Raw genomic sequence first — 15423 nt, 5'->3', positions numbered from 1 at the left:
ACTTCTCTCCAATGCCAAGATATAGTGGACAATCAAAGGTGTGAATACAGTTCAGGCTTGCACCTTTCAGAAGAAGCCATGAGGTGAAACTCAAGTTGGGTTATGTACCCAATGTTAAAACCACATGGAATCCTCACATCACCCAACTCCAGTTTTACCTTAATCACAGCTGTTTCTGGAAGATGCAATCTTAAAGGGAACCTGTCACCAGGATTTTGTGTATAGAGCTGAGGACATGGGTTGCTAGATGGCTGCTAGCACATCCGCAATACCCAGTCCCCATAGCTCTGTGCTTTTATTGTGTAAAAAAAACCTATGGGGACTGGGTATTGCGGATGTGCTAGCGGCCATCTAGCAACCTATGTCCTCAGCTCTATACACAAAATCCTGGTGACAGGTTCCCTTTAAATGGGTTATCTGTCTGTAACTGAATAAAGCGTGAACAGGGATAAAAGTTTCTAGAGCATCTGGTGCCACAAGAGGGGAATTTCAATTACCCCTCTGCTTCTAACATTACTACTATTTTCCTCTTCTGCAGGTTCTTAAAGCATTGAAGTGTGCCCTACAGCCCACCGTGAAGGATGTCTCCATAAACTGGGCCCTTCCTCCTGACGTGGAAGTAAATTTAATTTCTCACATCCCCATTGCGATTTATAGAGGTCAGAGGTCTATCATTTATGCAGTGCTGAAAGGGAAGGTATGTACTGAAGGATAGATCTACTCCAGGCTTTAAGCAGTGATGATAACAGGAGTTTATATTAACGTGGCCATTCCTCCCGATGTTGTGTAGCTACTATGAGCCCACATCACATAATTTAGTGACGTCTCCTATGTGTCTCTCCTGGATGGACAGTCCTCACTTTTAACCCCCATCTTTCTGTTCCCCCCCCCCCCCCATCCCTTCTAAAATGTATGATATAGGCTGAATTGGATCTCTTCTCAGATAAAATAAATTACCAAAAACTCCACCTCTTTCCTGTACCCCCTAATCTTGGTGAACATCTGATGTGTTCAGAAATATAATTTTCTTTTCTACATTTTGAAGCTGAATAAGGAGACAGAAGGTGAAGTAACTCTTCAATACAAGTTTAAAGATGAGATCTTTTCAAACCAATTAAAGTTCCCATTAAAGGCCAACCCCAAAGAAAGGTGAGTACTGACACTGCGCAAACCAGTCTCAGGTCAGGAAGGCTTTGCCTTAGTTTTCCCATACACGCCCCTTTTCGTTACCCTTGGGACAGTTCCTCACCCCTTTGTTTGCAGTTTCTCTGTAGAGGGGAGTCTGGCACGTGTTCATGTCACCTAGTAGGAGAAGGGACAGAACTAGGGTTGGTCTCCAAGGGCCCACGTAATATAGATATAGAGCCTCCCTTTCTCATCTCTAGTCACACTTGAACAATCAATGGAGTGGAGATGAGAACCGCATTGGACCTTGTTCACTTCTAATGGCAGGGAACTGACACCATTGCAATGAAGGCCCAGTATTAAGACTCTCAAATACATTCCTGTGGGTGCCACTCTCCTATAACACTACACATTAGGCATTGAAAGTTGTCATCTAGTCTTGTATTCCCTCAGACCCACCATCCACCGATTGGCAGCTAAGTCTCTTATCTCCCAGCTGGAGACTGAGTTGGACTCCGATGAGGTCAAGAAGAGAATCCTGGAGACCAGTCTACAGTCTGGAGTCATCTCTTCTCTTACAGCCTTTGTAGCTGTCAATAAGGACTCCAAGGCCCTGGTGGAGGGTCCTCCTGTGCGCAGATTCAACCCTCCTATTGGTAGGCTTTACAAGCTCAGCGGCTTTACATTATGCAGCAGTATGTGGGTCAGTGGGGGATAAATGAGTGACTAGGGTTATTTTTATTTTCCCAGCAATGGCTTGTTCTATGCCTTGTCCAAAAAGTTTGGTATGCTACTTCTCAGCCCCTGTGGCATTACCTGACATGTTGGGTGGAGTGATGGATGCTGCATATGACGAGGCACTGCCACAGGATGCTACAGATCCATCCATACTGCTTGATGCTCCTCCATTTATAGAGCGTGATGAACCAGCACCTGGTAAGTCTGAAACATGGAGTGGGGGATTGTCATCCAAAATTGTGTACATTTGACATGTTAAAGCAGTGTAAACTAGAGACGTGCACAAATTTATTGAGTAGCTTGTACCAGTTTCAGTGAAGACTGTACCCAAATTGGTCTCGTATGATGAGAGGCAAAAATTGTACAATTTCTTTTTTTTTTTTTTTCATCACTTTCCTAAATTTGAAAAGTTAATATGGTCTCTAAGGGCTCATGCACACGACCATATGTATTTTGCAGTCTGCAAAAACGGATCTGCAAAAAATGCGGATGACGTCCATATACACTGAATGGGTCTGCAATATGGAAGGTTGGTGCGGAACTAAGAAATGCACTACCTTTTTTTAAAAAAAAAAAAAATTGTGTGGACCGTCCGATGCAGATCGCAGCCCCCATTCAAGTGAGAGCGGCGGCCCTATGCTCTGTGCCCGTGCATTGCGGACCACAATTTGCAGTCTGCAGCACAGGCCCGGCTGGCACACATGTGCATGAGCCCTAAGACCAATTTATTATACATTGAAAGACTGCAAATGTTGGTGCAAAAAGTTTCTTTGAATTGTGCCAAATCTATTAGAGGCCTCTTAATAGCTTTAGTTAGCACATTGTGAACTGTCCTAAAGTCATGAATTAAGTGGTGTGCACTAGAGATGAGCGAATCAATTTGTTAATCGGCGATCTTGAGCGGTCAAGTAAGGGGCTGTGCGCTTTGCTTAAAAAGGCTGCTTGATTGTCAGGGATGGATGAGAAGTCTGGCCCTGGTAATCTTGCATCTGTGGTGCTGCTCCGTGTAATTGCTTTTTTTTTTTTTTTTTACCTTGACATTATGAAATGCATATCTGCCACTTAGGGGAGCAAACAGAAGACAGGTTTGTACAGGACAGCTAGAGGCTGACTTACAGTAGATTTCAGCTATGATTTCTGCCAATATTCTGGCATAAATGATGAATCCGTTGTGCCATGGTGGCCTTCCCCTTTCTGCTAAGCCTTACCCACCTTTTGAAACATGGCATGAGTGAAAAAACAAGTAAGCTCTTCAGTTTGCTGCCCCTAGTGGTGGCATACATTAATGCCAGTGTATACTAGAATGAACATGTATGCAATTACAAAAAATGATAAATGACATTTAAAACAAAATGGGGAGATTTATCAAATCTAGTGAGAGGATAACTAGCTTTGTTGCCATAGCAACCAATCAGATTCCACATTTTTAGAGCTTCTTTGGAAAATGAAAGGTGGACTCTGGTTGCTATAGACCAGTTTTCCTTTACACCAGTTTTCATAACTCTCACTTTGTGTCCCATTTTCCATACTCTTTGGATGACTAATAACCTATTTCTCATTAGTAACAGATGATGGCTCTCCTAAGACAGAGGATACCCCCGCTCTGTTCAGGCTGATTTCTCTGCAGAATGCAGACGGATCCTGGAAACCTAGCGCTGAGCTGGCATCAATTCTGGGAACATCAGAAGACTTCAAAGAAGGCTGCCCTGATGCGGTAACTTTCCTGATATACAGCTGGCAAGGGCATGAGGCCCATGATAAGTGGGTGGAGGCCTAGCTCTGGCTTCGTCTAGTGTTGATCGAGCATGCTCGGCCGAACACCAGTTCGGCTTAAGCATCTCTATGCTCGGCTCATGGCTGTATTCAGCCGAATACCGCATATGCTTGAGTCTCCTCCCCGCACGTTTCTTGACTGCCCTCACTGTAATGCCGTAGCCATGTTGGTTACTGGCATTATAGTGATTGGCTGGCTGGAACGCATCATCGGGTGCTATATAGCACCCGATGACTTGTGTTCGGCTTGGTCTTAGTCAGGGAATGCTGTGCTGAGGAAGAGACGGTGTAGGGAGTGATATAAAAATATTTTAATTAGAAGAACTTTTCAGAGACCCAAAAGTCCTTTTTAAGGACTATTGTGTGTGGCAGTAATATCTAATTTAGCGCTTCCTGCGCTAAATAGTGTGCAATAGTTAGGCCGCTGCAGACTCCGATAACTACATTATCTGCGCCACATCTCCTGTGTAAAGTGTGCGCATCCCAATAAAAGTGACATCCAGTGTACTTTTTCTGTAGACTGTCCGCTGCAGACAGTAACATTAGCTGCACCACATCTCCAATGTAATGTGTGCGCTTAAAGTTTATCTGACTGTACTTTTTCTGTAGACGCTGCAGACAGTGACCTTACCGGTGGTACCTCTCCTGTATGTTTCCTCATCCCAAATACCTGTGACATTCCCTGTAATTTTTTATTAGCTGCTGGTGTCAACATTGACATTATCTGCAGGATATCTCCTGTGTTAAGTTTCCACATCCCGAATGTAATTTTTAATTTAATTTTTTATTTTTTTGCACATACACTTCCAAATCCTATGCTACTGTACGTGTGACATGCTTCCATGCATATATAACATTTAATATGAAGAAGGCTAGTGGTAAGGGACGGGGAAGTGATCGTGATGGTGCACGCAGAGGCTGTGGCCCTGGGCGCGTTGAACTGTCTTTCTTGTGCTCTGGAAGAAGGCACAATCATCCCCAATCCCTAGCTTAATGTCCCAGTTTGCAGGGCAGTGAAGGACACTACTCCAAGTCAGACCAGTGTGACCAGGTCGGTTGGATTGCAGCAGATAATGCTTCCAGTCGGTTAAGCACCACCCTGTCTTCCACTACGGCCAGTCTCTGTAGCCAAGAGTCTGCTCAACCCAATCCTCACCCTGATCCTCCTTCCTCCCACCATGGAGAGTCTGGGCAAACGAGTGATCCCACACTCGGATATTCTGAGGACCTATTCATCGCCATTCCTTGATTTGGCCCTCTCACCAAGCATGCTTGAAGAGGGACAGATCTTGTGCCATGATTCCCAAACTCTTGAGCATCCACAGTCCTGAGAAGATGACTGTGGGGAACGGCAATTGCTGTTTAATGAGGTGGCTGAGACACAGTTGCCAAGAAGTCAACAGCAATTGGTGTCTCAAGAGGTTGATTAAGAGGATAAGACAGTTGTCAATCACTGAGGTTGTTGGGTCAACAAGTCAGGAGGATGAGCAAAGTGAGGTGGTGGATGATGAAGTCACTGACCCAACCTGGGAAGGTGGAAAGCCGAGCGAGGACAGCAGTACAGAGGGGGAGGGATCTGCAGCACCACAACAGGCTGGAAGAAGCAGTGGGGTGGCAAAAGGGAGAAGGCAGGGCACACTAAACAGGCCTGCAACCGTTACACCAAGCACCCCCTTGCGGAAATCTCTCTTGCCAAGGGGTAGATGTTCCGCATTATGGCGCTTTTTTTTTTTTTTTTTTTTTTTTTTTTTTTTTTATAGCAAAGTGCGGACGATAAAAGAATAGTTTGCAACTTGTGCCGTACTAAAATAAGCCGGGGCATGAGCACTAGCAACCTCACCAGCATGATCCGCCACATGGCATCCAAGCACCGTAATAAGAGGGACGAATGCCTGGGTCCACAATCTGTCTGCGGGTCACACCACTGCCTCCTCTTCCCCTGTGTTGCGTGCTGGCCAATCGCCTGTCAAAGGCGGAGGCCCAGATTCATCCCGCCCTGCACCTAGACCTTTGCAAGCACCATCAGCGACCACATCCACTTCTGTGTCCCAGCGCAGCGTCCAAATGTCCTTACCCCAGGCCTTTGAACGCAAGCGCAAATACCCAGCCACCCACCCACAGGCTATAGTACTAAATGTGCAGCATTCCAAATTACTGCCCTGGAAATGTTGCCATTTAGGCTTGTGGACACTGAGGCCTTCCGCAGTCTGTCAGCAGCCGTCTCGCGTTACGCAGTCCCCAGCCCCCACTATTTTTGAAGGTGTGCCATGCCCACCTTACACCAACATGTGTCCCGTAACATCACACGTGCCCTAACCAACGCAGTTACTGGGAAGGTCCACTTAACCATGGACAAGTGCATTCGGCCAGGGACGCAAAATATCCCTGACGGCACACTGGGTGAACGTTGTGGAGGCTGGGAGCGAGTCATACCCTGGGATGGCACAGGTGCTAGCGATGCCAAGGATTGCAAGCCCTACATCGATCAGGGTTTCTGCCAGCACCTACATTAGTGGCTCCAACCCCCACTTCTCCTCCGCCACTTCAACCTCTGACTTATCCGCGTGCAGCACCAGTCAGCCATCAGTGGGTAGCTGGAAGCAGTGTAGCTCTTCAGTGGGGAAGCGGCAACAGGCCGTGCTGAAGCTGATCTGCCTATGTCACAAACGGCACACCGCCGCAGAGCTGTGGCAGGGATTAAGAGTCCAGAATGAGCTGTGGCTCTCGCCACTCAACTTAGAACTAGGCGTGGTTGTGTCTGATAATGGCCGTAACTTGGCAGATTTGGAGCTCGGCAAGCTCACACACATCCCATGCCTAGACCACGTCTTAAACTTAGTGGTTCAGCGGTTTCTCAAGACCTACCCCAATTTGCCTGAGCTACTGGTAAAGGTATGCCGCGTGTGCACATTTCCGCAAGTCATCAACCGCTTCAGCCGGTCTGTCAATGCTGCAGCAGCGCTGGAAATTGCCAGCTCACTGGCTGTTGTGTGACATGAGCACACGCTGGAACTCAACGTTTTGTGAGCAGCAGAGTGGTATACCAGCTGCAACATGGTCGTTGCCTTTCCAGTCAGCTTCTACTATTCACAAGCGAGGAGTGGGCATGGATGTCTGACCTTTTTGAAGTTTTAAGAAACTGAGGAATCAACACAGATGGTTAACGGCAATAATGCTATTATCAGCGTAACCATCCCACTTCTGTGTCTACTGAAACACTCGCTGCTCACAATTAAGGACAACGCTTTGTATGTGGAAATGGGAGGGGGGGGGGAGACATTACACAGGGTAATAGCCAGACGACCCTCAGTTTGTCTTCTCAGCATGAATTGGATGAGGAGGAGGAGGAGGAGGAGACGGTTGCGTCTGGTACAGAGGGTAGTACTCATGGAAGTTTAATTCCATCTGTTCTGCGTGGGCAGAAGAGGATGAGGAGATGGACAGTCATCCTCCTGATGACTACAGCGAAGTCTTACCTGTTGGTACTCTAGCACACATCGCTGCCTTTCCCGTGACCCTCTCTTTATACGCATTTTAGACAACACGGATTACTGGTTGTTCACCCTTCTCGACTCCCACTCCGCTACAAAGAGCACTTCTCATCTGAATCTTCTGGTGGAGAGCACGAGCAGAACAGTGCAATACCAGAAGGTCCTTGTTGACAAATCGCTCCAAAAATTTAATTTGACAACGCTGGCGGCAGTGTCCATAGTTCCTTGGGGAACACACAGCAGTTCCAACAGAGGCAGGGCAACACTCTCCAAAGCCTGTGATAGTTTCATGACGCCCCGCCAGCACCCTCACTCTGATGCGTGCCCTACTGTCACAAGGAGGGAAACATTTTGGAAGATGGAGTACATGGCGTCCTCTGATCCCTCAGTGCCTTACAACTGAGTGTCCAAGCTGGACTCATGGCACAAACTGGCACTCTACGCTTTGGAGGTCCTGGCCTGCCCTGCCGCCAGCATTTTGTCTGAGCGGGTATTTAGTGCTGCTGGTGGCATCACAGGCAGATACTCTTGTCAACTGGTTGACTTATAAAAATGAATTGGGCCTGGATTGACCCTGACTTCTCGACTCCACCAGAGCAAAGCTGATAACATAAAGGCACTTTAAATGTGTTTATAATGTACTGAATACAGTATTCCCATGGACCCCTTCCACCACAAAGGGCATATGGTTAAATCTTCCTTTTTCTCATCCTCCTCCTCTTCCATCATATCAACATGCTTATGCAAGGGCATTAAATGTGACTAATGTTTTTAGAGGGTCAGGTCACCTACAAGTCCAGTCTCGGTAGCCAACAGTCTGGTCAACAAAATCCTCACCATGACTGCACACTGGGTGAACATTGTGGAGGCTGGGAGCAAGTCTGCTGATGGCACCAGACTTGCTCTCCAATAGATCCTTGTTTTAAAGGATTTAAAGTGTACTCACTCCAATTACAGGGCCTCGAAAGAGTCCTGTAGTGTTCATTTTTTTATCACTACCTCCCTGAGTCGGAAGTGGGTAATTTGCACGCCTGCTGCCTTCCTTGGATGTGGTAGCCGTTTCTCAGGCTCCCTCTCCAGAATCAAACCCTGATTATTTTTATTTTATTTATATATTTTTTTCTGTGACCAGTGGTCACCATGGTAGGCGCAGAAAGTACCATCGAAAGTTGATGGGGCAGACATCCGACTAGATCATTGCTGTCACGGGGACGTGCGATCGGCCTGCGGTTATCTAGAGTCTCCAAAGCGGAAGCAGGCCCTCGGAACTTCAATGAATGCTATTCTAAAATCTTTAGGCAATAAAGCCGTGAGTGAGCGGTGGGGCCGGAGTACAGTGACCACACCGGCCCCGCCGCATTTTCATGCCACCGGCCCCTCCCACAGGTATATTAGGGCATATGTGGATGGCACTGTTATGGGGTGGGGGATCTGTGGGTGACACATATATAGCAGTGCCGTCCACAGACCATTAGTTCAAAAGCACACCTTTCGGTTAAAAATATTTTTTTTATTTTCCTCCTCAAAAACATAGGTGTGTCTTATGGGCCGGTGATATATATATAATTTTTTTTTTCAATGGTCAGCTCAGCAGCAGGCCCTCGTCCCTAATGTTTTAGATGGTCAGATCAGCAGGCCCTTGCTCCAAATGTTTTTGAGGGTCATTTTTTAAAGGGTGTGTATGATGCCCTCTGTGTACTGGAGTGCTGGTTCCTTGTAATTTTTGGCAGCCCTTTCACTTAGTGCATAGGCTTTGTGTAGGAGTCCCATTACCTGAACAATTGTACCACAATGTGAATGAGACCCTACTTTATGTGATATACAGGTTGTATCGGAGTGCCTCTTGCTTGTAATGTTTGGCAGCACTTGCACTTTATATACAAGTAAATATACAGGAAAGAATGTTTCCTAACCATTTGTTTTTTCACTAAAATCTATTTTATCTTCAGTTTTGTGCGTATTATTGTCAGTCTGTAAAAGTGGCGTACTGCTCTGACAACATTAGTCCCAGCAGAGACCTGGGAGTCCAAGATGCATCCAGACATCCTCCCCATACTGTTCCCAAACCATTTTGGTGGTGTTTCCATCAATTTCTGACCTTTTCCTATGAAACTGTCTCCCTCCCGTCTTAAGAGCCGGGGGTGCCTGGTTTAATGCTTGGGTTTTCCCATTGACTTCCATTGTGCTCGGTAGAGCACCCGAGCACTTTGGTGCTTGATCAACACTAGCTTCGTCCTATTAGCTGTTTATAGGGGTCACTCTACACACTTCCAGAGAAATACTGACCGCACATACAGAGGAGGACCTCTCCACCTCTGCTTCCTACAATATGACTAAAGGAGGAAGAGCTAGTCCTGTTGTGGTTTAAGTCAGTCAGGGCCCATTCACACAACTGTTTCTTTCTGGATGCGGACCCGTTCATTTCAATGGGACTGTAAAAGATTCAGACAGCCCACAAGGTCCTGTCGGCATTCATATGTCTGTTCTGTGGCTCTGCAAAAAAGATAGAACATGTCTGTATTTGCAGACAAGAATGGGCATTTCTATCGTGGAGAAGGATGTTCCGTAAAATGTGGAAGGCACAGGGCCAGTATCTGTTTTGTGGACTGCAAAAAATGCATACGGTTGTGTGAATGAGCCTTCAATTGCAGTGTCAGTCCTAACACCACTGCTCCCTAGGGTCATGCAGTGAAAGGAGGGCACACCTGTTCTTTCCTCAGGACACCCTGGTTCTTGGGTTCCTGCCTGATGGTAGTTGGGGTGCCCATGATGAGTGTTTGCATGGATGCATAGCAGGGCGTGTGGAGTGCAATGGCCAGTTTATGGTGCGAGAGTCAGAAAACAAGGCCAGTGGTAGAATAAATGTCTCTTTACTCGAGTGCAAAATGGGAGTTGTAGTAAATTCAACTATAGCAGATGCAATTCCACTGTACACAGTGCAGTTCTCTCCCAGAAAGCGATACAAGGATTGGCGTTCTCTGTACACTATTGTGTTAAAGTCCTGCTTGGGGTTGCCACTCGGACCACCCTCAAAAGCTGGACTTTAGAACCCTGACTCTGCTAAGCCACGACCTGATCCCATTAGGCCCTGCCCCCTCCGCGCACACAGCCAACAGAGATTAAAAAAATGAAATGCAGAACAAACTTCAGGTCAGCTGTGGGGGGCGGGTGGGAGGTTAACATTCTTCCTGCCGTTCACTCTTTGACAGCACAGTGCTGCTTTCTGAGCATGAGCTGTTCCAAAGCACATCCCTGCGTCTGTCCTGTGCTCAGTCTGGTGCAGGGCCTGGAAGTCTGAAAGCCGGACTTTCCGGCCTAAACCCGGAACTTTGGCCACCCTAGTCTCACTAGGTAAAATCTATGGTTTGCAAAAGTACCTTGGCAATATTGGCTGTAATGTCCACTGCAGGATATGGAGTTTTGAAGTTATTTTTTTTGACAGCCAGCATGGATTCCATATAACGAAAGATCAGGATGATCAGACAGTTTGGTTGCTGAAAAAGAATCTGCTTTTCTCCCAGAAACAGTGCCAGGCATCTCCATAGGTGTTATCTGGTATTTCAGCCCTATTCAAACAAGTAGAACTGAGCTAGAATACCAGACACAGGCTAGGGACAGGAGTGACTGGGCAAAGTAGATTCTATTTTCTAATCCAGGAAAATCCCTGGTCAATCCTGGAAAATTCAGCAAGGCTTTGGGGAAGAGGGGTGGAGGTTTTATGGTTGGGTCTTCGGCCTACTAACAGTCTCAAACAGCTGTTCCATTCAAAGGGCTATTTCCAGTGTTAGAGGCGGCTGAGCGCTTTCAAATCAGTTACTGGCATCCCCCACTGGTCAGAGGACGCTGGTAACAACCCCAGAAACGTGAGGCATATAAAGGCTTTAATTGCCACAATCGGCATGCCGCATACGGGCGCCATGTTTGCCTATCGCTCCATCGCTGTACATGTACACTCTGGTTGGTTCTGAGCATCAAAGACCTTTTTCTTGTTTTAGACACCTATCATTAATCTACCTGTATAGAGCTATTTTTCAGAAATGGTCGAGCTGATTTCCAACAGTATGTGGCTCCATAGGGAACATTATTTTGTGAAATTAAGAGGTTTTAAAATGGAGCTAAATGTTGTCATATGAGCTAAGAATGTGATTGCTTCTCAGCAGGAAATGGATCCGTCAGTGTGGGCAACAATCCTGGCCTTGATCTGGCTTCACAGCAACTGTTTGGAACAGAGGGATGAATGGGAGCTACTCGAGCTGAAGGCCATTGCCTTAGTGAAGGCAAAAGCTGGTAAGTATCCACCAAGTGAAACCATCTACATCAATGGCGGCGCAGGCAATGACTGGATGGGCTCTCATGGATGACATTGATGGAAAGAGGAGCATGGCCGAAAATCACTGTTTTCAAAAGCCAGGCTCTTTGAATGTTGCCAAACTTAAAGGGGTTGTTTCTAAAATAGAGCTACAATTGTGCAGGGCTGTCTGATATTACAGCTCGGCTTCACTGAAATGAATGAGGCTGAGCTGCAATACCACAAACAACCTGGTGACCCATGTGCTTTTTGAAAGATCAGCCATGTTTTATTTCTTTGACTCCCATGCAGCTCCTTTTTAAAGACCTTTTTTTAAAGACCTTCCTTATTGGTTATACAACGTTTCCCACAAGACTTCTCATCATTATGTAGATGGCACAGAACAACTTTCTGGTACCTTTTCATTCCTTGTTTTAGTTTGTCCTGATGCTGCATGAGGAGATCGGCATCCTTCAGACTCCTGCATTCCATGCACTTTTAGATATTGATGACCTAGTCTCCGATCAGTGGGGGTCCAACACCTAGCACCTACATGATCAGCTGTTTGCAGCAGCCCAGTGGCCAGAAACAGAGAGGAACAGAAGTATTTGAACACCCTGCGATTTTGCAAGTTCTCCCACTTAGAAATCATGGAGGGGTCGGAAATTCACATTGTAGGTGCATTCCCACTCAGAATAAAAAATAAATTCAGGAAATCGCATTGTATTTTTAAATAATTTTTGTCTGCTGAACATAAGTATTTGAACACCTGAGAAACAGCAAGAATTTGGTTACTGTGCCTTAAAGTCCATCTCTACTCCTCTCATTAATCTAACTTGGTAGCACCTGTCTGTCTGAGCTCTTTAAGACCTCTGTCCACCCCAGTCAGTCAGACACCAGCTACTACCATCGGCAAGAGCTGTCAATAGTGGGCTAGCAAAAGGACCTGGCTTTGCACGGGTATATTTCATCTAATTCATTAAATGTTTGTGTTAAAAGATATGGCCAGTATCCCTCAAACAGTAACATCTACAGTACACCGCCCCCTTAACAGTGACACCCCCCCCCCCCACAGTGCTCCGCCTCCTTAAAATGCAACCTCCACAGGAGCCCACCCCCTTAACTTTGACTTTCACAGCAGCCTGCCCCTTTGAAGTGAGTTCCACAGCACCCCACCTGCTTGAGTGACCTCCACAGGGGCCTGCCCCCTTTGGTGACCTCTACAGCACCCACCCCTCAACACTGACCATAGGTTAGTCTCCTTAACTGTGACCTCCACCATTCCCGGCCCCCTTAACAGCGACCTTCACAGCTACTGCTCCTTTAACAGTGACCTCACAGTACCCCACTGCCCCTTTAATGGTGACCTCCACAGTACCCCGCCTCCTTAACAGTGACCTCCACAGAGCTCCATTCCCTTTAAAATGTGACCTCCAACACCCCGCTCCCTTAAGTGACCTCTACAGCACCTCGCCCCTTAACACTGGCCTCCATAGCGGACCACCACTTTAAATGTGACCTCCGCAACAGCCGCCCCTATATTAGTGACCTTCACAGTACCCCATCTCCTTAACAGTGATTTCCACAACACCCTGCTCCCTTAACAGTGACCTCCACAGCACTCTACTCTAAGAGCCTGCGAGCTTCTATTAGCTGATGAGGGTCATGTGAACGTCTGGCAGTTGGGATATGAGGAAGACCCTGTGGGCTTCTATTGGCTAATGTAGGTCATGTGATATTGCTATATTTGCATTTATTTTATTTTTTTATATCTTGGGAACAGTACGTGCTAGAAAGCGAAGACCCGGTCTAAAACCTTCCCAGAAACCTGATGTGCCAAATTTTGTGATTGTAAAGCCTCATGCACACGTCCGTGGAACACAGAAGAAATCCACGCCGGTATCACACGGTCTGAGTGCAGGAGCGCACGGCGTCATTGGTTGCTATGAGGCCGTGCGCTTCCGGCTGCTGCCGCAGTACGGTAATACACTAGTATGATCTAGATCAGTGTATTACTGTACTGCGGCAGCAGGAAGCTCGGTGTCATAGCAACCAATGACTCTATGCGCTCCTGCACTCAGAAGAAATCCAGGCCGGTATCGCACAGTCTGTGTTCCACAGATGTGTGCATGAGGCTTAAATATTGCCTTGTAATGTCATTTTTAGGTGTAACTTTCCGTGCTGTTTAATTTCTTAATGTATATCTCTTGCGTTCAGAATTCCATATACCTTACTTAGATATACCATTAACCCCCTAATGCAAAATAAGCATGTACATCAGCTGCGGCATATAATTGCACGGAATTTTGTACATGTATATAGCAGTCTAATGGCATAAGCACAGTTGCCCTGCCTGCTGGAGCCATCAGACCATCTGGGAACTGCTGTCAGGATTGAAGATGACTCCAATCCCAGCCCCTCATCAGCTAAGCAGATTGATATGCAGTTCTAGGAAAAGATTCAGTATAAATTGGATCCCCCCCCCTTTTTTTTTTTTTTTTTTTTTTTTTTTAAAGAGAGTCTGTCAGCCATATTGACCATGTTAAATCAATGATTGCACTAGGTGGGGGCTGAGGAGAGAGACAAACATACGTTTTGTGGAGCTTTTATTATCAGGAGTGTTGTGAATATGAAGTTTTATTCTACTCCTGAAGTGCCCAGGAAGCGGAGCTTCACTGTAGTGCCTTCTGCAAAGGGTTGCTTCACAGCCCCTCTCCTCTGCTGAGTCAGAGCTGTAGTGATCTTCTAGTTGGATGCTACAGCCACAACTCAGAGCAGAAGGGAGGCATTGTAAAGCAGCTCAACGCAGAAGGCAGAGTGCACTTCACAGGGAAGCTCTGCCTCCAGGGCACTTAAATAGAACCTGTCACGTTGAACTTGGTGTCTGAGCTGAAGGCTGCATGTTATAGAGCAGGAGGAGCTGAGCGGATTGATAGTTTTATGCAAAAATATTCAGTGTTACTTATAATTTATTCATTTATCTCCGTGTTCGTTCTGGGCTTTGAAGTCAAGGAGGCGGTCCCATCAGTGATTGACAGCTGTGTCTACACAGACATAGGGAGAAGGCTGTCAATGTCTGTGTAGACACAGCTGTCAATCACTGATGGGACCGCCTCCTTGATTCAAAGCTCAGAATGAGAAGGAATTTAAATGAATGATATGCAGCTTATAATACTTTTACATAAACCATATATCAATCTGCTCAGCTCCTCCTGCTCTAACATCCTTCCTGCAGATTATTTAACACTTTCATGGTGATGGGTTCCCTTTTAAGGAGCAAAATCTGGTAAAACGGTCAAAACTGCTTACAGAATCCTATTAATCCCAATCTATGGTCCTAATCGGTGATCAACAACTATCTGTGTGTTGTCAATGACTGATTAGGACCTTCTACTGGACTCCTAAGCCCAGTATGTGTGTGGATTGATCTGCTCAGCATCCACTATTGTATAACCTGCTGCAAATTAGGTGCATGTTCAAAATGACAGTTTCCCTTTTAAATAGGTGAATATATGATTTGATAATTCTGTTTAATTTTCCAGGTTCTTCTCTGGATCAGTCTATCAAAGCAGGAGTTGCATTACTGAAATCTTCTGTGGATCCCAAAGTGTTTGGTTTCTGACCAATGTGAGAGGAGTAAACTTGGAAGAATGTCGGCATGTGCCTGGAGTAATGGCCTTGTTACATGGCTAGTAGTTGCTTCTTATGTTGTCCTTTGAGAATTTTCGATGTGAGAAATAAATAAAAATTTGCCTTTATTCAAAAAGTTCCAATAAAAAAAAACTTCAAGGATTTCTCAGTCCAGTTAAACTATTCCTGTGCTTACCCAAAATCGGTTCAGCCATAGGCAGTTATTAGATGTTATATTGCATCTTTTTTCTTCCACTCTTTGAAAATGTTTGCAAGCAGTTTTTACTGGGATATACATGTATACACTGAGCCAAGCAATGCTGTAGCCTTTCCTACCAGAGCATGCAGCCTCACAGAGAAACTGCATCCCCCTCCTCT

General features: G+C 46.1%; 1 protein-coding gene across 2 annotated transcripts in view; it reads left to right on the top strand.

Moving 5' to 3' along the window:
• The window catches only part of LOC120992316 (von Willebrand factor A domain-containing protein 5A-like), a 63442-nt gene extending 48242 nt beyond the window's left edge, over nucleotides 1-15200 (top strand). The window contains exons 12-18 of one of the 2 annotated variants that reach the window (XM_040421229.1): nucleotides 539-697; nucleotides 1046-1149; nucleotides 1579-1781; nucleotides 1876-2061; nucleotides 3426-3577; nucleotides 11288-11414; nucleotides 14958-15200. In XM_040421229.1, coding sequence (XP_040277163.1) covers nucleotides 539-697; nucleotides 1046-1149; nucleotides 1579-1781; nucleotides 1876-2061; nucleotides 3426-3577; nucleotides 11288-11414; nucleotides 14958-15037 — 1011 coding nt within the window. In that variant the 3' untranslated portion in view covers nucleotides 15038-15200. Of the gene's footprint in view, nucleotides 1-538; nucleotides 698-1045; nucleotides 1150-1578; nucleotides 1782-1875; nucleotides 2062-3425; nucleotides 3578-11284; nucleotides 11415-14957 lie in introns of both variants that reach the window. The other variant, XM_040421228.1, reaches the window with a different exon arrangement.
• Nucleotides 15201-15423: the final 223 nt, after the last annotated feature.

Source organism: Bufo bufo, chromosome 2, assembly GCF_905171765.1.
Source record: "Bufo bufo chromosome 2, aBufBuf1.1, whole genome shotgun sequence".
NCBI classification, from domain to species: Eukaryota; Metazoa; Chordata; class Amphibia; order Anura; family Bufonidae; genus Bufo; species Bufo bufo.
The sequence above is the reverse complement of the archived record's forward strand: the minus strand, read 5'-3'. Positions and strand labels throughout refer to the sequence as shown.